Here is a 25,274-nt window from a genome sequence, read left to right on the forward strand (position 1 = left end):
GGAGGGCTGAGAAACAACATCATAGGAAGATGCTGTAAGGGAAATACCATCTTTGAACGATCTCACACACAACAACGGAACACACACTCTCACCTTGAGATGGTGGGCGGTGGTGTAGAGCTTCCCACAGCCGTCGTACTCGCAGCGGAAAGATTTCTCTCCTACGTGTGTGGCTCGGGCTGACCTGTTTTCTTGACCCTGTATTACAATCTGAACAAACATGTGTTAGACTGCGCTGGTTAACCTGGAAAGGTAATATTTAGAAAAAGTAAAGTAAAGAAACTCTTACCCGCATGTGGACGCCATTGTCTGCTTCCACTCTGCCGTACGACCCCAGAGGGTTTTCTATATTTTCCACCTGACAGGAGGAGAAAAGGGCACTTCCTGTTACAATATATTCTCAGTGTTTCCCCTACCATTGTCTTGGAGGGGCGCCAACGGAGTGTGTGAAAACCTTGTGAAGACTTACAGAAAACGTTTGACCTCTGTCATTGCCAACAAAGGGTATATAACAAAGTATTGAGATGAACTTTTGTTATTGACCAAATACTTATTTTCCACCATCATTTGCAAATAAATTCTTTAAAAATCAGACAATGTGATTTTCTGGATTTTTTCCCCTCATTTTGTCTCTCATAGTTGAGGTATACCTAGGATGAAAATTACAGGCCTCTCTCATCTTTTTAAGTGGGAGAACTTGCACAATTGGTGGCTGACTAAATACTTTTTTGCCCACTGTACATATATACCACCAAATTGCAACTAATCTATATCTACTGTCACTTTTCACATTGAGCATGTGCTCGTGTACTAGGAGTCTAGTACAAGGAGTCTAGCACCGGGAGCCTTGTTCAAGGGCACCACGGTAGGGCCCAGGAGGTGAACTGGGACTCCTAGTTTATTAAATAAACTAAACGCTTTCATTTTAAGTTGTGAGTGTAGTGTTTTTGACCCTAAGAAACACTGATGCATTAATCAATAACAATAATCCACAGCTCCTCTCTCTGCTCCAGAGGATTTAAAAATATCCCAATCCCAATGTCACCCCCCCCCCCCCCTACCTAAACCTAGGGGAAACACTGCTAATTATGAACATTCACAACCAAGGGAGATTATTGAAAAAAAGACAAAGGGGTATTGTACAAATCTACAAAAATGTTACACCATGAAAAGACATAGTACTAAACATTGTGAAAACACGTCAGGTTCCCCAGAGCAGCACCCTGAGGATCACCTTGGTGGTGTACTGCTCCAGCACGTTGATGGTCTCGGGGTCGATGGAGGTGGCCTCGCCCTGCATGTCAGCGATGGTGCCGTCGGCCTGGATGGCCAGGATGGTGTTGGACTGCGGCATGTGCATGGTGTGCTGGATGTAGGCGGTGCTGCCGTCCTCCAGCTGCACCTCCTGCAGGCCGCTCTGCTCGTATGCATCTGCACAGAAACAAGAGGAGGGGTGTTCATGTAGAGAGAGGAACTGAGTTACAGTATGAAAACTGAGGTTGCGGTCGAATAGTCCAAAAATCTGCTCCTATCGTCTACTCCTTGACATCTGTGTGAAACGTCACAGGGTTAAAGGTGGGGTAGGTAAGAATGGAGAAACCTACTCGAGTGCGCTAGAATTTGAAAATACACAACCGGAATAAACCTGCCTCTTCCTTCAGACTTCCTTACAGAGCCCCTCCAACACACACGGACGCACACATGACCAATGAGGGCACGAGATAAGTTTGTGCACAGATGGAAGGCTGACAGGCAGGTAGGCCATCCAGTTACTTTAGCCGGGCCGGCTCAGATGATTGGTCGTGCTTTTTACAGCGCCACGGCTTCCGGAGATGACATTTTGTTATGGATTTATTGTCAAAGCATTTAATGTATTCATTGCTATCGGGGCTATCAAAGGCTTACTAGCTTCCACACGCTAAATCAACTAAAATCTCTCACCGGCAAAATACCTCGACAGTTAAATGCCATTTTACGTTTCATTACTATACAGTACAGTATTTATTATGGTTATAGTATTACTATTTTGGCGATTAGATAATATAAATTATATTTGATGCAACTTTAGTTATATTTCCATGACTTTTCCAAAACATTGGGAATAATATTGTTTTCCATAACTTTTCCAGGGCCTGGAATTAGCATTTTGAATTTCCATGATTTTTCCAGGTTTTGAATGACCGTAAGAACCCTGACTTTTGTCTCTCCTATTACGTTTTTGTAATCCCTTTCAGTTTTAATAAATTGAATTTGATTTCCCTAAAGTGTACTCGTTTACATGAATATTTCAACAAATGACTGAAATGAGACACGTTGATGTTGCCTAAGAAACAGAGATGAAATAAACGTAATGTTCTTACCTTTGGGTGTGTGAATGTAGGCTGTTGTTCCATCTTCTAGCTGAACGGCTTGTCCGTCTTCAAGCTGTAAACTATCCCCTCCTACACCAGGAAACAACATAAAGTGAGGCACAACGACTTCATCAGCACTAACCACTGCTTTACTTGCTCCAAATGTGTTCTACAAGATTGCATTAAATCATCCTTTTTAAATACAAATAAACCATGTCTTCTTACCTCCTTTAGGCATGGACACGTGCTGAACATAGGCTGCGGAGCCGTCCTCCAGCTGGATCACCTGGCCGTCCATGATCTGTCCGTCCGAAAATGAAGACTTGGAGTCGTGCTGGATGTACGCAGTCGATCCATCTGCAAGAGTGATGGCCTGCAGGCTCACCGTGTCCAAGCTCTCTATCTGATCGCCATCTGGGGAAGATGTTTGAATTATCTTTAAGTGAGAAGATCATAATGTTATGGCTTTAAATGCAATTTGAACTACATCGTAACTTTTCTAAATAGATGATCCAGATCTGACACTGGTAAACTCAGTCTTTTGTGAGAACACAATAATAATAATCTATTAAAAAAGGGGCAATAAAATGTCCAGTAGCTACTTTTCTTGTGTACGTACTTCTCACGCATTATATTATTATAGTAATTACTCTCAATATAAATATATAGTATTCTAGACTTTCTTTTTGAGGTGTGACAATTGTATTGGAATCAATACTCATTTGTCTTATTTAGTCAAGAGCTGTAAATTAAAAACATCACATGTAATAAAGTCCTTTTGAAATAAAAATAAATATGCCAGTCGTCCAGTTCAAGCTGTAGTAAAGACTTATTTTATAACAATATATTGACGAGTTGATGTTCAGGATCTCACCTCCCACAGTCACGGCCTCCGTCAGACAGAGGGTGACCGGCTGCCCGTCTGCATCGTGAAACTCTGCCATTCCCGGCGAGTCCCGGTTTATCTGGGCTAAGAGCATGCTTCAGCTGCTGGAGAGGAGACACAAGCACATTTCAAACTTAAACTGGAGTCCTCAGGCCCAGTTAACACACAGAGACATCATGACACGAGCACTGGGGATAAAGAAGTGACAACCAGTGGTGTGTTGATGCACATGTGCAATGCCCATTCATATAAGAACATTTCATTTTACTTAGCATATAATAATTGCCATCAACCATGAGAATACAAACTCTGTACAGCGAGAATCCTGCAGCTATGTTAGCTTCAAATAAGCCAAACAAATTAAAGTACTGGTGCATTATCCATCCATCCATCAATCTTCTCCCGCTTCTCCGGCCACATCAACCAGCTCTGACTGGGGGGTCCCAAGGCGCTCCCAGGCCAGCGAAGAGATATAATCCCTCCAGCTGGTCCTAGGTCTACCCCTCGGTCTCCTCCCAGCTGGACGTGCCTGGAACACCTCCCTAGGGAGGCGCCCAGGTGGCATCCTAACTAGGTGCCCGAGCCACCTCAACTGGCTCCTTTCGACGCGAAGGAGGAGCGGTTCAACTTCGAGTCCCTCCCGGATGACTGAACTTCTCACCTTATCCCTAAGGGAGACACCAGCCACCCTACGGAGAAAACCCATCTTGGCCGCTTGTATCCGTAATATATCCGTTCAAATATGCAAAATATAAAGCCAAATCTGGTAAGGTCTTAACTCGATTTTAACCATAGTAACCACTTATTTTGAACACCTCATATTGACATAATAAAGCATTAATCTACTAAAGGCTCTTATCATGTTGTGTTGATCGTGCATATCCCTATACAACGTTTCTATCAAATTCTCACAAATATACCATCAAAATAAAATAAAGCAAGCTCTTATTTCCCTTAGCATATCATCTTGAACCTTGATTTGAACGGCAACCAGACCATCATGCCAAGTCAATACATACATTCATTGGTTTTGCTTTTGATATGTCCCTTATAATGTCTTCTCGAAGGTTATGTAGTGATATGCCGTCCTATTTTATAATTAAAAAATCGGTACTAGTCGAGGGTCGGACTGGTTCAATGTTTATAGCTAAATGTATTGAAATGAACTTATTGCACATATTAAACCTGGAACTAACAAAGCTTAAATGACTGCCTATAAAAACAACTCTTATGATTACATTTTCCCACAGGCCAACAGCTTCAAAAAAACTATTTCCCTCAAAGAAAAAACCAAACATGCCCTGTTGTCTCAAGAAAAAAAGTGCAGAAGGAAACATCCATTAAACTCAGGGTGCTGTTCTGTGATGCTAGTTCAGATACTTGGCATCTCATCTTGGGTGCAAGCTCATCAATGTTTGGGCTCAGGCTCTGAGCTGAGGAACCCCTCAGGATTGAGTGAAGGTTTGCGTGCAATATACCGGCGGGCCAGATCTAATAGTAATTAGAAATGATCCTGCGGGACGAAAATTAATCCATCAAGGGCCTGATTTGGCCCACGGGCCTTGAGTTTGACACATGCTCACGTGCTCTAAGCTTTCTAACCATTTAGTTTTTCTTTCACTTTCATTTAGACATTATCTTGTTGTTTGTTGACTCATTTATCAACTGGCTAAGTAAAACAGTTCAAGGTTAAAATAATAACACTTTTACATGTACAGAAATGTTGATTTCGTCAATAGATAAATATACTTTTTTACTATTAACTTATGATAATTGTCATGATGGATTATTCTGGTGATTATTTTCTCTATTTACCAATGTATTGTTTGGTTTCTATTAATGACACCTTCCCAATGTTTTGTTTTGCCAACCTCATGATCGAATTATATCTTTCAAATAAAATAAAATGATCAAAAGTTATATCAGCAAATAGTTCCTCCATTGTCAAACGTTTCATATTTATATATATATATATATTAATATGTGTATCTTCATTTGTAAAGTACCTAGGCTACATACATATTATCAATGAGTCCTTTAAGATGGATTGTATTGAAGTATAACAAATTGAAATACTCAAGATAAGTACTAAATGTAGTGTATATGCACTTTATATTCTACCACTGCTTATTTCTTATCTTCTGATTGCTTTAATATGATTATTAAACACATGACTGTGCACAGCAGTCATTATAGTTTGGCGCTAGTTATTTTGAATATAGCAATAAGGGGGGGCTAGCAAGCTAAGATGTTAGCACAACTATGACTTGCCACATTTGTCACCCGTATAAAATACTATCCAACCCGTGATGTAAACTTTTTTCCTGTAAATGTTGAAACACTGACAGCCTCTTTTATATCACAGCAGAAACTATATGTCACAAGGAAGTAGGGTGGTTATTAGCCACCATGCTAACAACAATGCTAACTACGCCAACGGACCCGGTGCTGCTGTCACGACTTTATTTAAGCGGTTAACTAGCAAACTAATGGTGCATATTGTGACTTCAATGAGAGCATGTATATATATATGTAAAGTTGATATAAGTCACAGCTGGCTCTGTGGCAGCTGGAGGTGCTAGCTAGCTGTCTGCACGAAGCTCCCAGCCTCACATATAAGTAGGAAACAACACGGAGCTAATTAACGATAACATAAGCATTTTGACTCGCTGGATGTCATTTTTAAATCATCTTAAAACTGCGTTTCGCATCCGTGTTATGACTCCCATTCACAGCCCGTCTCTCCCTCTGCCTCTCGGAGATGGCTGTGGGAATAATGCACACTGGGTAAAAAACCAATTTATATACTAACCTCCGAAAAATTTCCAACAATTCCTCCTGTTCGACCACCATGCACCAGTGCAGGAAACGCTCCACGCGCCGGGAACATGTATGACACAAACCGCCCAGGAAGTGCGCCGGACGTTAAAGCAAATTCTCGTAGTGGCCAAACGGCGGTACTACAGCTTCACCGGGGCAACAAATACATTTCCCTATTGACTTACATTGGGTAAGATACGTCTGTAAATCAGCGGATATTTTTTTTTAACTGAATCAACTACACAGTACTAACACTTGTATAGCCCTTATTTAAATCATTAGGGTGTTGTAAAATGCGCTTAAAAGCTGACTCTCTCTAGCATTTGACTGAGCAGATAGCAGGAGATCGGAGGCAGGGCCTAAGGAAAACTCAACTGCGCATGCTCTATGGGCCCACATCCGGGTAATTTTGCTCTCGAGAGTCAGGTCATTTTTGGCTTCATGCGTCACCGAGTAACTATCATAGGAATGAACGGGGTCCCGCCTCCAATGCAGTATCCAGTTCAGCAGAACGCAGAACGCTCCACACGAAGCACCCGCCTACTTTCCACCAATCCAGACACGCTGATTGGTTGGTAAGACCCTAGCTACCATTCTGATTGGTCAATTCGAGGTTCTGTGTTGCTGCTATTCATCTTCCCGGGCCCCTTGCGGACGCCATTCCGCGTCGATTTTCGTATTGTTGACTGAAAATGCGCCGTGTCGTTGTTAGAAAAAATAATATTTAAGCTTCAATTAAAGACGATAGCAAACGGATACTTTGGATTGCAAACCGTAGTGCGCTGAGGAAGATGAATGGGTTTGTTTGGCTGCAACATAAACAGCAATGTGTTGGGAGGTTTTTCGGCATCCATGTTGAAAACAAGGTCGTGTGGGTAAAAAAAGAAGGGGAATGTGGGCAATGGAGTGAAGAAGAGAGGAGATGTGTGGCTGACATCTGACTGAAAAAACTACACACAGCATCACATCTGAAATACAAACCAAGAGCAGCGTACAAAACCGGATTTCAGCTCTTAAATACATTCTAAACCTAAATAGGTCGATGGATTAGAGTTTATAATGTGAGAGAACAACACACAACAGACGAATTTATAGGCCTATATAAATAATATGTAATGCATGCATTACAACATTTGCACCAGCTCAACACAGAATACCCATTACAAAATATCTTATTTACATGATTGCAAGTAAATTAAAGTAACTCTATAAAACTTTTAAAACAATATCAAAATAAATCAAGATTAAATTTGAAGGGAAATTTCAAAAATGTACACATAAATCAGGAGAACATGTTTTTGATTATTAGTGCATACATATGCTTGATCAAATTAATTTTGATCATTTTATTTTATATATATTTTATTTTATATATATACAATCAGATTAGAACCTTATCTTTGAACCATTTTATACATATTTATGAGTTGTTGAAGACTGATAACAGTCTGAATCTGCAAGGTAACTAAACAAAGCTTTGAAATTATTAGAATGCAGTAAACAATACAATATGTGCTTCTGAATTTGAGTTTGTAATAGCCTAAAAGAAAGCTTCCAGAAAGTCTCAGACACCCGTCATTTACATTTGTAATCAATTAGGAAATTAATTAAGAAATCAGATGCTATTCATTTTGATTTAATTTAGCAACGTTCACACTTTCCCCAAAAGCCTACAATATTTCTATTATATTTTAGGGATATTTATTTTTACTATGTTTATTTAACTGCGTATAGCTTTAATAAAGGACAATTAAAACAACTCATCTAAAAGTAGAAACATGTGAGTAATAATGAGTAGGAAATAACATTTCTACCTTCCCCCTTATCTAAGATAAAGTTATTGTTTCAATTTCTCAGGATGGGTAAGGGAAATCAGTCTGTTATAATAAAATATTCTGCTTTGATTTGTTGATGCAAAGAGTTTAGATTTCTCCCATCTTTGGGAAAGTATCATTTAAATTATATAATGTACATGAGCTACCACCAACAGTGTTATGTAACACAGGAAGGTTCTCAAGACATCACGGAGTCACGATTTAATAAAGGGACGTTTTTGTTCCAGACTAAAGTATGAGATACTAAAACAGACCGGATGTATATTCAAAATAAAAGCCCTCATTCCATGCTTTCTTTTTAACATTTAGCATAAAACAGAGCAAAGCAATGAAAGACACAGACAAAGTATTTAGTAACTCATAAAGTATATCCGGGAACATTGTAAATATGAATGTAAAAACAATGACAAAAGGGTAATCATCAAAAATATGTATAAAAGCATCGCAATCAAGAATGAAAAAGCAGATAGTGGTCCTTTGTTCAAGCCTACTTCTCAAAACCTTTAGATAGATAATCATCAGACAGCGTTTTATTTCATGTCAATGAAATGCCAATAACTATCACCATAGCTTCTCTTGGATTTAAATCACACTGTATATTTTACATTTATACATTCAGTTTAATATTTAATATTCCATCCCTCACATATTTATCTACGGAAGTGGATTAGGACCACATTAAAAAAAATGGGAGGATTTGAAAAAAAAGTGTTTTTTTTTGTTCTGAGAAAAAAGTCAGAATTGTGACTCTAATCTCAGAATTCGGATTTATTTCAGAATAAGAAAAAAAAAAGTCAGAAAAGGTATTTTTCATTGTTATTGTACAATGCCATGTCTTTTATGCTGCAGCAACAGAAACATTTCCCATATTGGGATCAATAAAGTACCATTTTATCTTATCTCTTGTCTATAGTACGGATTTAAATTTTATTTTGAATGTGTAGACCGGAAGTCGCATTATTACCTGTCTGACTTGACTACCTGCACTGCTCGTGATGGGGGTGTTTCCTCTCCATGAACTCATCATCGGGGATTCCTGTTTATAGATTCAGATCACACACACACACAATCTGACCCACACAAACACACACACTCTGATCCCCACACACACACACAAACACAGCGGCTCGGCCTGCCTCTGGTGCCCGGGTCATGTTCACCGGGATGCGGGTGGAGAGCAGGGGGGTCTCCGGGGGTCTGGATGCTGCGGCGGTGAGGCAGCAGAGGAGGCTGAAGCAGGCGATTCAGTTCCTGCACCGAGACTCTGCTGACCTGCTGCCGCTGGATGGGCTGAAGAAGCTGGGGACGTCCACACAGGGGGTGAGCATCTTATCTATTATGTTTTATTTTAATGTAAGGTCATACGTCATAGCTCATTTCATTGTCACCCTTTGGTGTAAACATGTGCACTGTGATGATGAATCACTATCGGAATCACTAGGTATTTCCCAGGGGGGGGGATTCGGTTTCGTGACAGTTAGTCCATTTAAAAATAAAATACAAAAAAATGAATTGAAAGGTAAAATAAAACACAATGAAATCAAAGGTAAAATGCAAAAATATAAATATTAAAACAATTAAACATTTAAAAATTAATGAATTAAAACAAATGAAATAAATGTTAAATTAAAGTATAATAATGAAATAAAAAACAACTATTGTTGTTTTTATATATTACTTGGCTGCAGATTTTGTTATGTTATATTACCATGCCTACATCTTACATACTTATGCTGATGATCATTGCTTAATCATATAAAATATAATTGATCTAATATACAACCTGTTTACATATCAGATTATCTTTGAATATGATATGATGTAATGATGATGAGAGAAGTAAGTCATATTTTAGACTTTATAATATTTTTAACAATCAATCAATGTTTATTTATATAGCCCAATATCACAAATGTGACTTCACAGTTTGTACAGAATATCAGTATGTCTAAGCCTATATCAGCAAAACTAGGGGCTGAATCTAATCAGCCCTAACTATAAGCTTTATCAAAAAGGAAGGACTAAAGTGCACTCTTAAAAACGGATAGGGTGTCTGCCGCCCGAACACAAACGTGTTTTCTTTGTAATTGTAGCAGCCACATCATATTCTCCAGAAGCGCCTGCTGGAGTCCAAGTTATCCCGGGGCAGGATGAACAACGAAGGCATCAGTCTGAGCTGCACTCACATCAACTCACACGAGGATGAAGAGGAAGAGGAGGACGATTTCATCTATGTGCCCTGCAAGGTGACTAAATGTATTAGAGATATGTAGATTACTTCAAGAGTTCATTCCATTGCACTTGCTTGATAAGAATTAGAATTAGCATCGTGAAATACAAGTTTAGGGAAAATCCCTTCATAAAAAAGGAGCGCGAAGGAGATAGATATCGGTTTACTTCACAATAACACTCATGGCAGCGTTAAAACAAATCACAAGAAACTTACTGAGGTTAAACCATTTATTAGCAGCCGAAAAGGAGAGATAAATAATGAAAAGAATGACATACAAGGTGAGATACAGAGAATAGGAATTTAAAAGAAACTTTAACAGACCTGTGACGAAGATAACTTTGTCACTGACTGACGGCTTCGGGCCTTGTATATTGCACATGTGTTTTATTTTCGAAAAGTGTTCCCCCTCCCGTTCTTTCTGTTGCTCCTGATTGTGTTCACCTGGTGCCCTGTGTTGTCTCCTCCCCCCTCATCTGTGTCTTGTTGGGTTAACTAGTGTTGGTATTTAGGCCCTGTGTGCTGTTTTGTGGGGTGAGTGTGAGATCCTTGTGGCTGGTGACTGTGCTCACGGGAACAGCGAGATTGAGGCTGTGTCCTGGGGTCAAATTTAATAAATGCCCACACCGGGTTGTATTTTTGGACGTTCTGCCTCTGCCTCCTTGCTTGGTCGGGCTGCTCAATTGTCGGATTCACAAGACCCTCTCCCAAACCCACGTGCACTTACTTATTTGTTTATTTATTTAGTAATAAAGTTAGAGAAAGTTTGGATGTGGCAGGGTAAATGAATCAAGAGAAAAAACGGATAAGTTGTTAGATAGATACCTGCAATGAAGTGTTGAACTGCTATACATCTTTTGCACAATTCATGTCTTTGCTTTTCGGTTGCTGAATATTTAATTGTCAATTTGTTATTGTTCAAAGTATTTAGGACAGGAGGTGAAAGTGCTGATCGACACCGGCTGCAAACTGAACCTGATGTCCTCACGAACTGTGGAGAGATTATGGTGAGATCTTTATTATGTGCATACATGACAAACATTAGACCCTTCAGTAGTCAATCAGTAATATTTTTCTTCCTCTCAAAGTCTGAAAGATCTGCTTGAAGATAACAAAATGGAGGTGGACGGGTTTCCGTTTCAGAGGAAGCTCTGTGTCGACGGACACATCCGAGAACTCGGCCTGACCCTCGGGAAACTCAGAGTCATGTGCCCGTTTTTCATTCTAGGTAAGGTAGGAGAATAAGACTCTAAAGATTACAGTCATTTTTGTATCTGTAACCAGTGCTTTAAATGCATTTTTCACAATTTATTTTGCAGAGAGTAACAGACCACTGATGTCCCTGGGAAACAAGACGTTAAAATCACTAAAGGTAAATCATTTAAGATCATCAGCAACGCAGGGATGTTATGATACATGGCTAAGAGTTTGTACGCATGACTTTTTTGCTACTAAATTACATTTAAATGTATTTTTATTTGATAAGCAAAATGCAATTTAACCTTTTGTCCCTTAATGCGGAAGAACATTTAACCCTAACTCTAAAAAATAAACTGCATAGATCCCAGACTATTTTGCTCCTTATTAAATATACATATCTTATTTGATTATGTATTACTTTTTAAAAGCAGCTGCACATTAAACATGCTACCAAACAGCTTGTAGTTGTCTTTGTGTATGCATATATACTTCCTGTCTTTCATTTTGCACCAAAACAAATAGCTTTTTGATGAGTGATTTCTCGTTATATTGTATTTCCTCAGTGTGTAATTGACACTGAAAAGCAGATGTTGGTGTTTGGGACGGTGATGAGGGAGCAACTCCATTTTGCCAAACAGCCATTCAATGAAAGGTAAGATTTGATTACCTTTAACAGAGTGTTGGCTAAGGATACATGTATCCTTTTTTATAGATTGTGAATTATATTTCATACACACAGCAGAATTGTTGAAAAGAAACACAAATTAAAGCAAGAATAAAACTTGCAACTTATGTTATTTTAAATAAAGTACCTGTTTTTTTTTATACAATGTGTGACATTCATTTTGCTTCTTCTTCTCTTTTGGCACAACAGTTCTCCTGATTTCAGAGACCTGTGACAATAACTAAACATACCTACCAAAAGCAATACAACAATTTACTGTTAAAACTAGATGCCTAATTAGGTAACTCTCATAAACCTCTCACCCTATTCATTCTCACTTTCTCTCTTTGCCTTTACAGTCAGATAATCCACCCTCACTTTACTTATTTTTACACGAAGGCGGCGGTTTATTAACTACATGGTTTTTAGCTGACGCTTATCCAAAGCGACGTACATACACTCAATACAATATAGACTACATGCCTGCAGAAGCAATGTGGGGTAACATCTCTTGCTCAAGGACACTTTGGCTGTGGGATCGAACTGCTGTCTAGAGATCAGCGCACTAACCCCTACGAAAGGTTCCGTACAAAGCACTAAAACAGCATTATAGTAGCCTATGATCATGTGTAGCTGTTGTCTACAGTAGAATTTATAGAAATACATTATAAACAAACGTGTAGTGCTTTAGACTTTATTATTCTGATAGAATGTGATTTATAGCTCTTGTTACTTATAAATAAGTATTGTCATGAGAGAAATACAGACGTGTTCTGCGTGTACAGCTGGAAATAAGTCCTGGAGAACAGAGGAGGATTTGTATTTCTTGTGAAGTGGAGCTGATAAACTTAACACAATCTATTGCAACTGTTTATTATATATTTTATAATGTTGTAATGTATTTTCTAGTCAAAAATCATGTATTTGCAATGAGATCACTGCCTTCTAATGTTTACAAAAATACTGTAGCAAAGAATATCAAATAAAATCCCGAATGATGTGAACGTTTTTGTGTTTCTGCATAATTTTCCAAGGGAAGTTTAGCACTTTTGGAACAATTTAGACAACTGCTTATTAATAATCTGTCAGTCTACAAGTTAAACCTTACAATAGGCGCTTTCACACCGGAGTACTTTTCCCACTTTAGTTCCGAAAATGTGCGTTCACACCAAAAAAAACTTAGTTCATGAGAGCCTTTCCACCCCCTTTTCAGTCCCTGCTAGAGAGCAGGTACTTCCATGGGAGAAAACGGTTCCCCATTTCTGATTAGGCGCTTTCACACCGCAGTACTTTTCCCACTTTAGTTCTGATAATAGTTCCGAAATGTTGCGTTCACACCAAAAAAATCCGGAACTAAAATGTGTTCATGACTCGTGAGAACCTTTTCATCCCCTTCAGTCCTTCATGGGAGAAAAAGGTTCCTATATCTGTTTGGCTGGGCGGATTGCAAACCGCGCCCCGTAAAACTCCCAAAAGGTTTTGTGAAGCCGCCATTTTATTATCCTCGCATTAGCATTAGCATTATTAGCCCAGCGCACCAACGCAGAGAGACAACTTATGGCAACACAAAAGAAAACATGGGAGCGGTGGAGATGAGGAGGTGTCGGCGTTCTGGCGATTTACTCGGAAGGCTTCAGTAGAAGCTGCTGGGAGTCCCAGCAGCTTCTACTGAAGCCAGTCACTAACTCCGGGGACTTCCGGCCGGGGACTTCGGGTGGCAGTATACGCCGTGAAGTTGTTTGCGGCCTGCCAGTAAACCCAAAGCAGAAGAAGACGAAGTGACATCGCATTTGCGTAATCCTTCCCCAGGAATTTATTCCGGTGTGAACGCGATCTGCGGGTGCGTTCACACCTGCCTTGTATAGTCCGGTTGAATCTAACCCTGGTGCGTTTAGCCGCTTGGTGCGGTTCATTTGGGTCGGTGTGAACACAATCCGAGACCTCTTAAGTGAACTAAACAACCGGACTCTGGTCCGCTAAAATAGGTGGTCTCGGAGCGCTTACTTGCGAACTCTGGAGCGGTTCATTGCTAGTGTGAACGCAGTCCGCACCAAAACATAGGAAGCGTAGTATTTATGCGTCACAAGAACGCGGATATCTTCAAAATCTTTAGTGAAAGAGTCTTTCAAGACATCCGTGGTTGTGTAGTTAAAGGGTAAAGCAGAATTAAGTGTTGAACAGTGTTGTGTAAAGTAAAAATTCTCCGTCAACTACATAAAAGTAAGAACACCTGTCGTCGGTGAAACGCCCCTCCTTACTGCAGAACGTCTCATTATATGTGTTATAATGTTTTTTTAACGTCCGTTAAAATCTAGATCTCTCCGCTTCCCGTCGGGCTCCTGATCAGCCTGTCGGTGTTCTTTTCCCCATAATGACCGCGTCGCTGCACATTATCCCTTACTTGTCTGATTATATAATCATATGCGCGGGCCGCTAGTGTCTGTTGATCTCCAGATTAACAGCAGCATGAGAATAACCTGCCGAAAGTGCCGATGCTCCATGGCTCCGGTAGAAATTGCCGGGATTTGCGCTGTACCCCCTTAATGTCTGACCAATGGTAGAACAGCATTTCCGTGCACATGACTTGTGTTTAAAGTTTATAGTCCGTTTGAGTTTTGCCTGTGTGAACCTTTATATATACAGTCTATGGTGTGAACGCAAACCGAACCTTCTGAAAAATGAAACAATGGGCCTTTCTCACTTCTCTTATTTTTAATTTCCTCGCTCCTCGGTCTCACCGGAAGTTGATTTGTCTGCGCCATCTTGAGTAGCGTCCCTAGCGTCCCTAGCGTCCCTAGCGTCCGAGCCTTATTTTTGTAGGAGGAGCGAGGAGCAATAATGGAGGAGCTATAATCGAGGAACCACCAGACCATCCTCCGATGAAATCCTCAGACACTCGCCCCGCCCCCTTACTGTGTATCACTCACTGATTGGACGATGCAGTGCATGCACTGATCTGATGCTTCTTGAAATGAGAGCAGTTTCCCAGCGGAGTGAAGAAAATACATACTCCTCACACAAACAAACAAAGTGTGCAATCCAATGAATGTTAATCTAACTGGGTTTTGATAGATAACATCTCTTTTTCTTCTCTGAATTATTTTTATTTATTTTGTGCACTCATCAATATTCATCCAACTATTGTTCGTTTATACATTTTAAGAATGGCGTTTATCTTTTTTGAGAATGAGTTCTTATTTTATTTAATGTATTTGGGTCTACAACAGATGATACAAATGTTTGTGTCAGTAAATGTGTCCTAACAGAGGCGGGGGTGTGTGTTAAACAATGGGGACAGGGCTGCTGTCAGACGATCAGCTGTGCGGCGTCATCACAAACGGACGTCGCTTCACGTGACGCTCCGGAGGAAAGGACGTCCCATTGCTCTTAAAACTCATTTCCCTGCTTCTCGTGGTTTCCTTGCGTCCCTCCATGCTTCCCTGGTGGGAGGGACTAGTCACAGGGAAACAACGCAAGTGAGGGACGCAAGGAATCCATTAAACCGAAGTGAGAAAGGCCCAATGTAACAAACTGTCGTCTGGTGCGCACCAGAGAGCGGACTATAAAGGCCCTGACACACCAGGCCGGAATCGGCCGTTTTCGTTAGTCGGACGACGAAGCGTGCCCTGTTGCCCAAACTCAATTTGGTGTGTCCCGCACCGCCGGCCGTGACAAGCCTCAAGGCCCGGACACACCAATCTGACAACAAAGAACTGACACAGAAGGACCCCGACAGTTGCGTCGCCTCGCGTCTCTGCATTTTGGCCATGTGTCGCACTGGAACACACTGCAAAGACTTCAGCCGACGGCCAAGACGCACGTACGAACTGCGCATGCATGAGTGGCAATAACTCTCCTTACCAGCAGGCGGCGGTAGTGTGTATTCGTCATTCAAAAGAGGCAACAACCGAGACAAGACAGACTGCGTGATACACCGAGAGAAGAAGAACAGACTGCGTGATATAAACAAACAACAAATAGCGTGTGCGTTACATTTTCACTCTACAGCGAGAAGCTCATGGGGCTTTCCTGAACCTGTGTCGAGAGCTGGAGTTAAATGAAATCCCAGATTTGCCTTCTTGATCATTTGTTTGGGTCCCTCACTTCTGTTTCGCTTCTCATGCACTGATTCGCTAGCTGAACAGCCAATCAGATTGATTTATTTTGCCGACTGCCTGTGGCCGACGCACGGCCGATTCAACATGTTGAATCGACGGGTTTTCGGCTGAAAAGACCCGACGGTGCGGGACACACCAATCTGAGTAGGGCGTGTCGACGCTCATCGTCGGCCTGACGCCCACCGACGCCGATAATCGGCCTGGTGAGTCCGGGCCTTTATTTGGCCTTTCATGGCCAAATAAGGCAGTCGGACAAAGAAATCACTCTGATTGGCAGTTCAGCTAGCCAATCAGTGCATGAGAAGCAAAACGGTTGCTTGAGAATGTCTTCCACAAGCAACACTCCAATGGCTGATAGCTCCAGTACCGCACGAAACATGTTTTTGATGGACGAGAGTGAAAATGGAACGCACACGCTATTTGTCGTTTGTTTATATCAGTCTGTTCTTCTTCTGTTTTCCGGTTGTTGTCTCTTTTGGATGACAAATACACACTACCGCCGCCTGCTGGTAAGGAGAGTTATTGCCGCTCACGCATGCGCAGTTCGTACTTGCTCGGCTGAAGTCTTTGCGGTGTGTTCCAGTGTGACACATGGCCAAGACGCAGGAGAACTCGCCGATGCAATAGTCGGCGTCGGCGAGTTCTCTGGTGACTGCTTGGTGTGTCAGGGCCTTAAGGTGTGAACTAAGTTCTGATTAAGTACGACAAAGTACTTGGTGTGAAAGTGCCTAATGTAGCTGTATATAAAGATAAACAACAAGAAATTGGTTAAAAAAATACTTTATTTGTATACACTGATGTGGAATAAGTGCAAGTAAAAATATGGAAAGAGCTTTACATGATGTTTAAAAGTAGAATATTGAAACACAAACTACATAATAAAATAATCAATAGCAATAAAAATATGGCTTCTCCATCTACAACATTTTGTAGAATTCATGCAATATAAAATGTAAACTCTTAATGCAGTGTAAAAGCAAGCAATAAACACACACAGCCACACACAGAGAATGAGCATTTGGTCAGTTTTAGTATTGGAGGTTAAAGGAGAGGGGTCAGAGGTTAAAGGTGAGGTCGACGCTCTCTCCGGCTCGGACACTGATCATCTGAGTCTGCTGCTGTGACTCCGGCATGGAGGCAGTGACAGCGTACGTCCCCGGGGAAACCTCGATGAAGAAATCTCCACCAACGGCAGAGACACGACCCTGAACAAAACAAGACATTGAATTTTAAAAGAGGCCCTGTAATCTCTTTTTGGATGTTTCCCTTTCCTGTAGTGTATTATAGGTTGTTGAGTATGTAATACAGGGAGGGAAGTTCAAACTGCTAACACTGACCTGGTTAAGAACATTGAACATTAACAAACTAAAGGATCCCACATTTCTCTCTCTCCAAACTAAGTCTAAAATATGAACAAGTCAGCTATGGGAAACTGTTTGCCAATACATTAGCCGTAGTAACTGTTACAAGGTTTTATTCCTTTGAGTCTCTTTTGACAGATAAAAGCTTTATATGACTAAGAGAAACAGCATCACATTCTTGTTACCTGGTTCTGTGGTGCCCTTTCGTGTTTTCTAGCCGACCGTGCAGGTGTTTTAATCCCAGCAGTTGGCCGTGAGTGAAACCTGCACACATGGCTTCTCTCAGTGTCAGAGGGCTCAGTGCAGGAGCCAGACTCATAAAACCTCTGCAGCACAGAAAATATTCACATTTCACTCCCTGTGCTTGTGGCTGAAAGCATATAGATCCAGTCTAAACAATCCCTGACCTTGCACTGATGGGTCGTCTGGGCCATGAAGTCTGCGATGATTGCAAAGACATCATCAAGCTCTGAGGGTGGTCTCTGGAGAAGAGCATGAGAATGAAGGCTCAACACGTGAAGTCAAGCTCATTAATGTAATTGATAGTGGGGTTAGTATAAAGCACCTTGACAGGGATCTGTGTGTCTTCCTCTGTGGTGGTGGTGGGGGTCTGGGAAGCTTCCACGCTGCTCCAGTCGACGCTTCTCCTGGAGGCTCGCTGCAGAACCTCCAGACCCAGACTGGCAGAGCGCCGCAGGGACGACTCCAGCCAGGCGTGGCTTTCCATGAACAGATCGAGTTCACTAAAGGTGCCCCTCACCTGAGAGGAGGAACAAGCACAGAGAGATCTTTCCTTACAGTACACACATTAAGAAGAGGGTTTTTATTACAGATATTCTTGTCTTTTGTACTAATTTAATATAGAACTGTAGGGATTACTTACTGGGTTAACAAATACAAATATGTAACAGTTTTATAATCCACCATTTTTTAATCAAACATGACAAAACGTATTTACCTCTTTTAATTAGTATGCTTTGATATCAAGTTGAATATTTCCCAGATACAACGAGCATAGTGAAGGCATCCCCTTCCCTCAGGCTCTTACACATGAGATGAACATTTTCCCTATGGACATTTTACAGACAATCATCATTATTTTTTAAACAAAACAGTGACTGGCAGATTAAATGATAACAGAAATGTTTGCTACCCAAATTTGATAAAGACAGTTTTAAGCAACTCAGAAAGGCCTACAGACTACAGCTACTTTTTGGGGGGTTTGTTTTGGACTGGTAAAGAAAGATACGAAGGTACATCCCCTTTTTTTTTTTTTTACAACTGTGGTTCAAAATAACAAAAGTATAACAGTCACACACCAAAAACACAAAAATTCCACATGTTATTATAAATTGCAAGTAAACGCATCTGGGTCACAGCGCATGCGTGAAGATTACCTCAAAGTCCCGCCCCCCAGTCAGAATGTTTGTTTCTTTTTCTCATCAGTTACTTACTTTCTCTTTCAAATAGTCAACCGTTCGCTTCACTGAATCAACTCAAACAACGAAACTTCAGAGAATTCCACGTTTCATTCCATCGTTTCATCCTACGGTTCCATTCCAAGATTCCATTCCATACGAGACATCAACGTGAGGGTTCTAGGCGCTGCGTCAACAAGTGGCGGGTTAGGAAGGATTATTAACGTGTTTACCTTGTAACGCACTCAGCAACAAGTCCATAACATATAAAGAGGAAACTGTGTTTTTTTTAGATTCAGTATTCTGCTCGTATTCCTCGCGTTATGCTGATTTAGCTTGAGAAATTCAGCTCGCACACAGCCGTGATGTTTTCAAGTGACAGGACAGGAAATCCTGCATGTTAAGCCCCGCCCCCACCGCACATAAGGTTACGTGGAGATGTTTCACCTTTACTTGTTTGAATAAGTGGTAACAAATAAAAAAATACTTGTATTTTACCCGAGTACTTTTAATTGATGCCACTTTTCAGAGTCAGTCTCCAGATACAGTGTTGGAAGGGGGAGGCAGTGGGGTCTGAATGTACTGCCATGCTCGGGATTTGAACCAATGGATAAAACATCCATACTTTTTAATTGTTGACGATATGAATGCATTTGCAAAATATAGGTTTACAAATTGCATAATGCTTAATCTGGAAGAGCATATATCTTTCCCATTATTTTGGGTTAAAATACGAGTTTGGCCAGACATATTTTACTGGAGATACTGTCTACCAGTCTCAGGATTCGTACCCACAACCGCACTGGTTGTTGACAGTCAGCTCTGACCACTGACCCAGCGCCATATAGATTGAACTGACCTATAAGACAGCTTCTATTTTACCAGTACTTTAAAAAAAATGTGTATGTATTGTGCCTTTGTGCTAATATTGTATTATCGTTACAGACTCATGCCTGTTCCGTGTAATGGAGTACTTCTTTACTGTAGTATTGCAATTTTAGGGTAATGATTTGAATACATCGATCACTGAAAGCAATCATGTAAATGGACACATATTAAACTTGAAGTTTAACTGAGGTAAATTCTTCGCATTTGAAAATAAAATACCATAAGCATTTACTCTATAAAGTTTAATAGTTTATTGATTTTGTTATTTCCTTGAGTCCTGTGATAATTTCATTTTCAATCCTGCAAAACTTTAAAGACAACCAGGAAGTAGAAGTGCATTTCTTTGGCGCATAATACTTTACATTAACTGTGCTGAATACGTTGATACATAACAGCTAAACTGCAGTCATATTTACAGTGGACTCTAGCTCAAGTGGTGCCAACAAACGCACTTATCCCAATGTAATAATGATTGAACCGATCATCAAATAACCACTTCATTAGAACATGCCACAGATACTGCTGCCGTCATTTTCAAAGAACAGAAGCTCAAAATACAACACAAGTAATTTAAATCAGACATGACTAACGTGTTCTTTTTATACAGTTTATTTTTCCAAAAACACACTGACAGGAACATTATGCCATCAGCACACAGGCTCCTCCAGCTGCCTTGATCTTCTCCTCGGCCCGTCGGCTGAAGAACTTTGCCTTGACGATCACGGGCTGTTTGGGCAGCTTGCCCTTACCCAGGACTTTGTAGTAGCCCTGTAAGAAAGGAATATAGACATTAATACAACTAGATAATCCCATGAGCACAAAGGCAATTATATCTGGCAAAATTATGAACCATTTCCTCATCAGAAAAACAGCACACAGGGCATTAGTCGTTTTTAAAATGGGTTTATTTTGTGTTTTATAACTAGCTAATGTGCCATTTCATTTGTGTTTTACGACCGCTGTATTCGTCTGCCTGTATCGTGTTGTGTTCATTTGTTGTAACATTGTTCATGCTGCCCTCTTGGCCAAGTCGATTTTGAAAAAGATCAATGAGACTTTTACCTGGTTAAATAAAAGGATATATATTATGGTGACAAATGTCAGATTTAGTGTGTAACGTTTGTAACTGCCCATGTGGGTGACTGGCCTACAAAGAGCCAGTCGGTGAATAGGACCAGTCTTCACTTTAAGAGAACTCTAGCACACCAAGACAATCACGAGTGTCAGGGTGAGACTCTGAGTCTCTACAACAACATAAACAACGATCACCTTTACGAATGAGTAACAAATTGAATTGCAACAAAACAATGTTCTTAAAAACAGAAACTTTTTTGAAAACGTACCCCAGTCAGGGGAACATGAAATGAGTCAAATGTGCCAATTTGATTGAATATTGCCATATCACCACTAGATAAAAATGACATTGGAATGTACTCGGCTTGAGTTTTCGCTTACAAATTGGTTGTTGTGGAAATAAAATATATAAGGACTTCCCGACATTAACTGGACAACCATCGATCACAACATACATGTAATGTCCTTCCGCAAAACATTAACAGTTGTGCTAATGAAAAAAACATCTTAAGTTTAACACATTTTCTAATCGTTTGGTTTTTGTGGAGACAGCACTGGTTATCGTAGCCTAAAACACAACTACAGTATGGGCTGCAATATACCAACAATGATAATAGTTTGATCATAAAAGTATCAATGAAAACAGTTTGTGAATGTAAGACTTAGTTTCTTCAGCACATCTTTCCCTTTGTGTCAGGCATCGCTGTTTTCATCATGGCTTCATTTTGAACAAAGCAGATAACAGTGACCGAACTACAAAACTTCAACAACTGCAAAGCTTTCTTATTGACGATGTCTTCATCCATAAAGCGTGTCATAAATACACCAATGACACTACTTCAACTAAAATGTAGTCAGTTACCAATGATCAGATCTAGCAACGGCACTGTGAAGTCTTCCTAGACACTGTGGCCAGTTGATTGAGAATTGGTTCCAATATGTAAGCTATCTGCAACAATTACATCCATAGCTCAAGTTGTCTTTCACCCATGCCACTTAAAGAACCCAAAGATTAGACCATGAAGGCCAGAGTCAGCTAAAACATCTGCTCTGGCACTATGCTCATGAAGATGTGGGTCAGTACTTACAGCGCGCACAGCATCGATGATGGGAGCGGGTCCGTCGGGCTTCTTGCCGTAGTTGATCCTGGTCTGCTCGCTCACCAGAGTCCACAGCTTGTCCAAGTTGATGGTGGGGCAGTGGGTGGTGTTTCTCTTCAGATGGTAATGTCTCATACCGACCTTACCGAAGTACCCAGGATGGCTGAGGAGAAACAGAGGAGGAGAGAAAAGGTCAACTGCTGTGTAACCTAAATGGAAAGTGGACATAAGCTAAAAAAACGTTGGTTTTGTTTGGAAGCTTTTTAGAAGTTAACATTTTGGCAATATCTGTTATTTAAGGGAAGTGTTTTTCTTATCAATCTCTCTAGGCTTGATTGTTAATAAAGGAAAGATACTGACAGAAATGTCATATTTAGTGTGTACTGTTTGTAACTGCCCATGTGGGTGACTGGCCTACAAAGAGCCAGTCGGTGAATAGGACCAGTCTTCACTTTAAGAGAACTCTAGCACACCAAGACAATTATGAGTGTCAGGGTGAGACTCTGAGTCTCTACAACAATAATACCAACGGTCAATCCAGAGTGCAGTGCAGATCACCTTTACAAATGAGTAACAAATTGAATAGCAACAAAACAATGTTCTTAATCCATTCTCTCCTAGACAGAAACTCGGCAGTGCCCTCAATATTTATAAACAAAATGTTTAGAGGGCAAATTCTTATTATATACTAGTCAGGGGAGAATGAAATCAGTAAAAATATGTGACAATTGTATTGAATATTGCCATAACATCACTAGATGAATCGACGTTAGTGTGCACTCAGCTTAAATGTTCAGTATATTGGTTACACATGAGTTGTTGGGGTATATGTGATTATACTGGACATATTTAAACTTAACACGAAACCATAATGTTACTAATAAGAAAAACTCTGGATGTAAGATCGCAGTCTTTCACATTGTGTTTTTAGCACAACTCGTCTTGCACATGTTAACATGTAAAAACTTTGATCCAACACAACCTTCGTTCAACATGTCATGCAGAACTTACTATTTGTCGAAGTTGATCCTGTGGTGATGCATACCACCAGCATTACCACGACCTCCAGGATGCTTCCTATGTTTTCCTGTGGGGTTGGTATAAAAAAAAAAACAGGTTGACCATGTGTCTCAAACACAGTTATACATCTACGAAGACATCTTAAAAAAAACAAGTTGAAACTCACCGATACGACCATGTCCGTGGCTGACATGTCCACGGAGCTTCCGGGTCTTGGTCGCTTTGGTGGGCTGTAAATAAAGATTAAATATCGATTAGAATACATGTTGAGTACAGATGTGGTCTTGGAGCTAGCTGCCATGCTACATTGGCCAAACAACAACCTACTTTACATGGATACATCAACAGGCCATTCACTTAGAAACTATACTGTTATACTGTTTTCTTGTTACTCCAACGTGGCATTACAAGCTGTAACTCACAGTTTAAAGACTGTCTGCTTTCATGCTGTATAGCATCTCAGGAAGCTAATGTTAATACAACAGCTTTAACCAGCATATTGTAACTGCTTGGCACGTTAAGAAAACAAATTGATGTTAGCAACAACTCTCGAGCACTTTAACGTTTTTAACAGCGACCTAGATAGTCACATTTATAATCAATGTAGAGGTTTTGTTAACGCGGTCAACACATGTGAGTTCAGACAGTGTGTGCTAGCTGACGGCTATATCCGAGGCCCCAGCTCTCACACAGTAAACCGCTCACAAATCCCCATAATGTTAACAAATCACGGGACAAATCATACAGTAAATGTTCGTAGTATATGTCTGTACAGTAACCCGCCATTAGATGATAGTTTGCAGTACGAATGAACAAGGATGGGCATAGATTTAACTACATTTCAGAGCACAGGGATTCATGATAGCACCTACCATCTTGGAGGCTAGTTGAAAGAGGAACGCGATTTCTAAACCTCGCGCTTTTGTGCGAGATTTGGCTCCTTTCAACAGAGTGCAGAGAAACCCACAGCGACGCCAAAGGGTGTGATGAAGGAACACATTAACTCAAAATAGACAAATATAAATGTATCTTACATACTTTTCTTATGTATTTATTTTATGATATTCTTTATTTATTTCTCCTTCACTATATCTGATTCAAATATTCCTAATTATAATCATAGTATTTTTATGGTTTAAAGTACACATGCAGTCAATCCAGTCTAACCACAGGTGGATGGCACTTGTGTCTTCTTTATATTTACAGCAAAAAAACAGGTCAGCTGTGATTAAAAACAAGTGGGGCGTGCTGCATTTTGTGCATCATCAGGCATGATGTCTCTACGGACGTTAACACTGTCAGGGATCATTTATGAAGACTTTGAATTGATATTAAAATGATATTTCAACCCATGCTGTTTATTTCTTGACACTGGAGCTCTGTTATTTGAGACTCATTTGTAAGGATCACAAGGCCACAAATGTTATTGTTTTGGGGTTAAGTATACTGTATAACAACTTCCTGCATTTTATTTACATGTTAATCTTCACTATCTGGATAAGTCCCAGTAACAAGTCATAAGGTAATTGTAATGAGGTTAGCTGTAGTCGCTTAACATAACAAGAATAGGAAAGTACACATATACCTTCAAATTGAACTTAAAGGTCCCCTATTATACTGTTTTTAATCAATATATTATGGGTCTCAGATATACAGTATACAAAACATGTCTCTGAAGTGTTTGTCTGAAACACCAAACAGATCATTGCAGCATCCCATAATCCCCTCTGTTTCAGCCCTGTCTGTTACCTAAAATGAAAATAAGGAGCCACTCCCCACGCCCCTCTGATGCCCCTTTCACACCAACACGGTTCCAGGGCCGCTGAGCAAAGTGACTAGAACACAACCACACACTTATAAAAAAAACACACTTTATAAAGTCAGGTAACACTAACCAGGCTTCGTGTGATTGTGTTTTGGGTATTGGTGGTCTAATGGATAGTGAGGTGGGCTGAAGATTGGAAGGTTATGAGTTCAAATCCCACCTGGAACACCACCACTAGTGTGCCCTTGAGAAAGGCACTTAGCCCTTAGCTACTCCAGGGAGAATGTCCCTGTAATCAGTAATTGTAAGTCGCTTTGGATAAAAGTGTCAGCTAAAAAAAAATAAAAAAAATAAAATGTAATGTTTATTTGTACCTTACTCTGACCACCCGTTCACTGTCATTGATCATTGTGGAGAGCAGGCAGACGTTTTGTTTTGTATTATAGCTATCGGATGGAATCAATACATGGGCTGCACAGGTTGTCATGTCCGACTATCACAAGTAGAATCATAATGAAAAATATGCCGGTAAAATTTGCCTGTA

The 25,274-nt window shown here is 40.3% G+C and overlaps 4 protein-coding genes across 5 annotated transcripts in view; 1 reads left to right on the plus strand and 3 right to left on the minus strand.

Annotated features, from left to right (window-relative positions):
* znf143b (zinc finger protein 143b) overlaps positions 1 to 6,185 on the minus strand; it is a 15,171-nt gene extending 8,986 nt beyond the window's left edge. Inside the window, 7 exon segments of the mRNA XM_079684582.1 lie at positions 8 to 210; positions 290 to 358; positions 1,235 to 1,431; positions 2,361 to 2,441; positions 2,577 to 2,765; positions 3,226 to 3,341; positions 6,050 to 6,185. Coding sequence (XP_079540708.1) covers positions 8 to 210; positions 290 to 358; positions 1,235 to 1,431; positions 2,361 to 2,441; positions 2,577 to 2,765; positions 3,226 to 3,331 — 845 coding nt within the window. The 5' untranslated portion in view covers positions 3,332 to 3,341; positions 6,050 to 6,185.
* Positions 6,186 to 7,047: 862 nt separating this feature from the next.
* Positions 7,048 to 13,081, plus strand: LOC307039647 (nuclear receptor-interacting protein 3-like). The gene is made up of 7 exons (XM_079681910.1): positions 7,048 to 9,212; positions 9,986 to 10,138; positions 11,047 to 11,129; positions 11,211 to 11,350; positions 11,442 to 11,494; positions 11,886 to 11,974; positions 12,197 to 13,081. The coding sequence occupies exons 1-7, from the start codon at positions 9,045 to 9,047 to the stop codon at positions 12,219 to 12,221; spliced, it is 711 nt and encodes a 236-aa protein (XP_079538036.1). The 5' UTR covers positions 7,048 to 9,044; the 3' UTR covers positions 12,222 to 13,081.
* A 3,787-nt stretch (positions 13,082 to 16,868) lies between these two features.
* akip1 (A kinase (PRKA) interacting protein 1) lies at positions 16,869 to 19,296 on the minus strand. Of its 2 annotated transcripts, XM_079681913.1 has the most exons (6): positions 18,920 to 19,296; positions 18,424 to 18,533; positions 18,031 to 18,225; positions 17,873 to 17,947; positions 17,651 to 17,791; positions 16,869 to 17,309 (listed from the first exon to the last, which is right to left on the minus strand). In XM_079681913.1, exons 3-6 carry the CDS (start codon positions 18,190 to 18,192, stop codon positions 17,160 to 17,162), a joined length of 528 nt encoding a protein of 175 aa, XP_079538039.1. In that variant the 5' UTR covers positions 18,193 to 18,225; positions 18,424 to 18,533; positions 18,920 to 19,296; the 3' UTR covers positions 16,869 to 17,159. The 2 variants fall into 2 exon arrangements, with proteins under 2 accessions (XP_079538039.1, XP_079538038.1); XM_079681912.1 differs by lacking the exon at positions 18,424 to 18,533 and having other exon boundaries at positions 18,920 to 19,294.
* Positions 19,297 to 20,364: 1,068 nt separating this feature from the next.
* Positions 20,365 to 23,929, minus strand: rpl27a (ribosomal protein L27a). The gene is made up of 5 exons (XM_079681917.1): positions 23,838 to 23,929; positions 23,132 to 23,195; positions 22,957 to 23,032; positions 21,934 to 22,108; positions 20,365 to 20,539 (listed from the first exon to the last, which is right to left on the minus strand). Exons 1-5 carry the CDS (start codon positions 23,838 to 23,840, stop codon positions 20,411 to 20,413), a joined length of 447 nt encoding a protein of 148 aa, XP_079538043.1. The 5' UTR covers positions 23,841 to 23,929; the 3' UTR covers positions 20,365 to 20,410.
* Positions 23,930 to 25,274: the final 1,345 nt, after the last annotated feature.

The sequence above is a fragment of the Notothenia rossii genome, assembly GCF_949606895.1.
Source record: "Notothenia rossii genome assembly, chromosome: 5".
Lineage (NCBI taxonomy): Eukaryota > Metazoa > Chordata > Actinopteri > Perciformes > Nototheniidae > Notothenia > Notothenia rossii.

Coding starts and splice junctions, on each gene's coding strand:
- LOC307039647 (XM_079681910.1), top strand. CDS start 9,045: ATGTTCACCGGGATGCGGGTGGAGAGCAGGGGGGTCTCCGGGGGTCTG. Junction 9,213..9,985: donor TGGGGACGTCCACACAGGGG/GTGAGCATCTTA, acceptor TTGTAATTGTAG/CAGCCACATCATATTCTCCA. Junction 11,975..12,196: donor AAACAGCCATTCAATGAAAG/GTAAGATTTGAT, acceptor TTGGCACAACAG/TTCTCCTGATTTCAGAGACC.
- akip1 (XM_079681913.1), bottom strand. CDS start 18,192: ATGGAAAGCCACGCCTGGCTGGAGTCGTCCCTGCGGCGCTCTGCCAGT. Junction 17,792..17,872: donor AGACGACCCATCAGTGCAAG/GTCAGGGATTGT, acceptor TCTGTGCTGCAG/AGGTTTTATGAGTCTGGCTC. Junction 17,310..17,650: donor AAAGGGCACCACAGAACCAG/GTAACAAGAATG, acceptor TGTTTTGTTCAG/GGTCGTGTCTCTGCCGTTGG.
- rpl27a (XM_079681917.1), bottom strand. Junction 23,033..23,131: donor CCACGGACATGGTCGTATCG/GTGAGTTTCAAC, acceptor CCAACCCCACAG/GAAAACATAGGAAGCATCCT. Junction 20,540..21,933: donor TCATCGATGCTGTGCGCGCT/GTAAGTACTGAC, acceptor CCTTTCTTACAG/GGCTACTACAAAGTCCTGGG.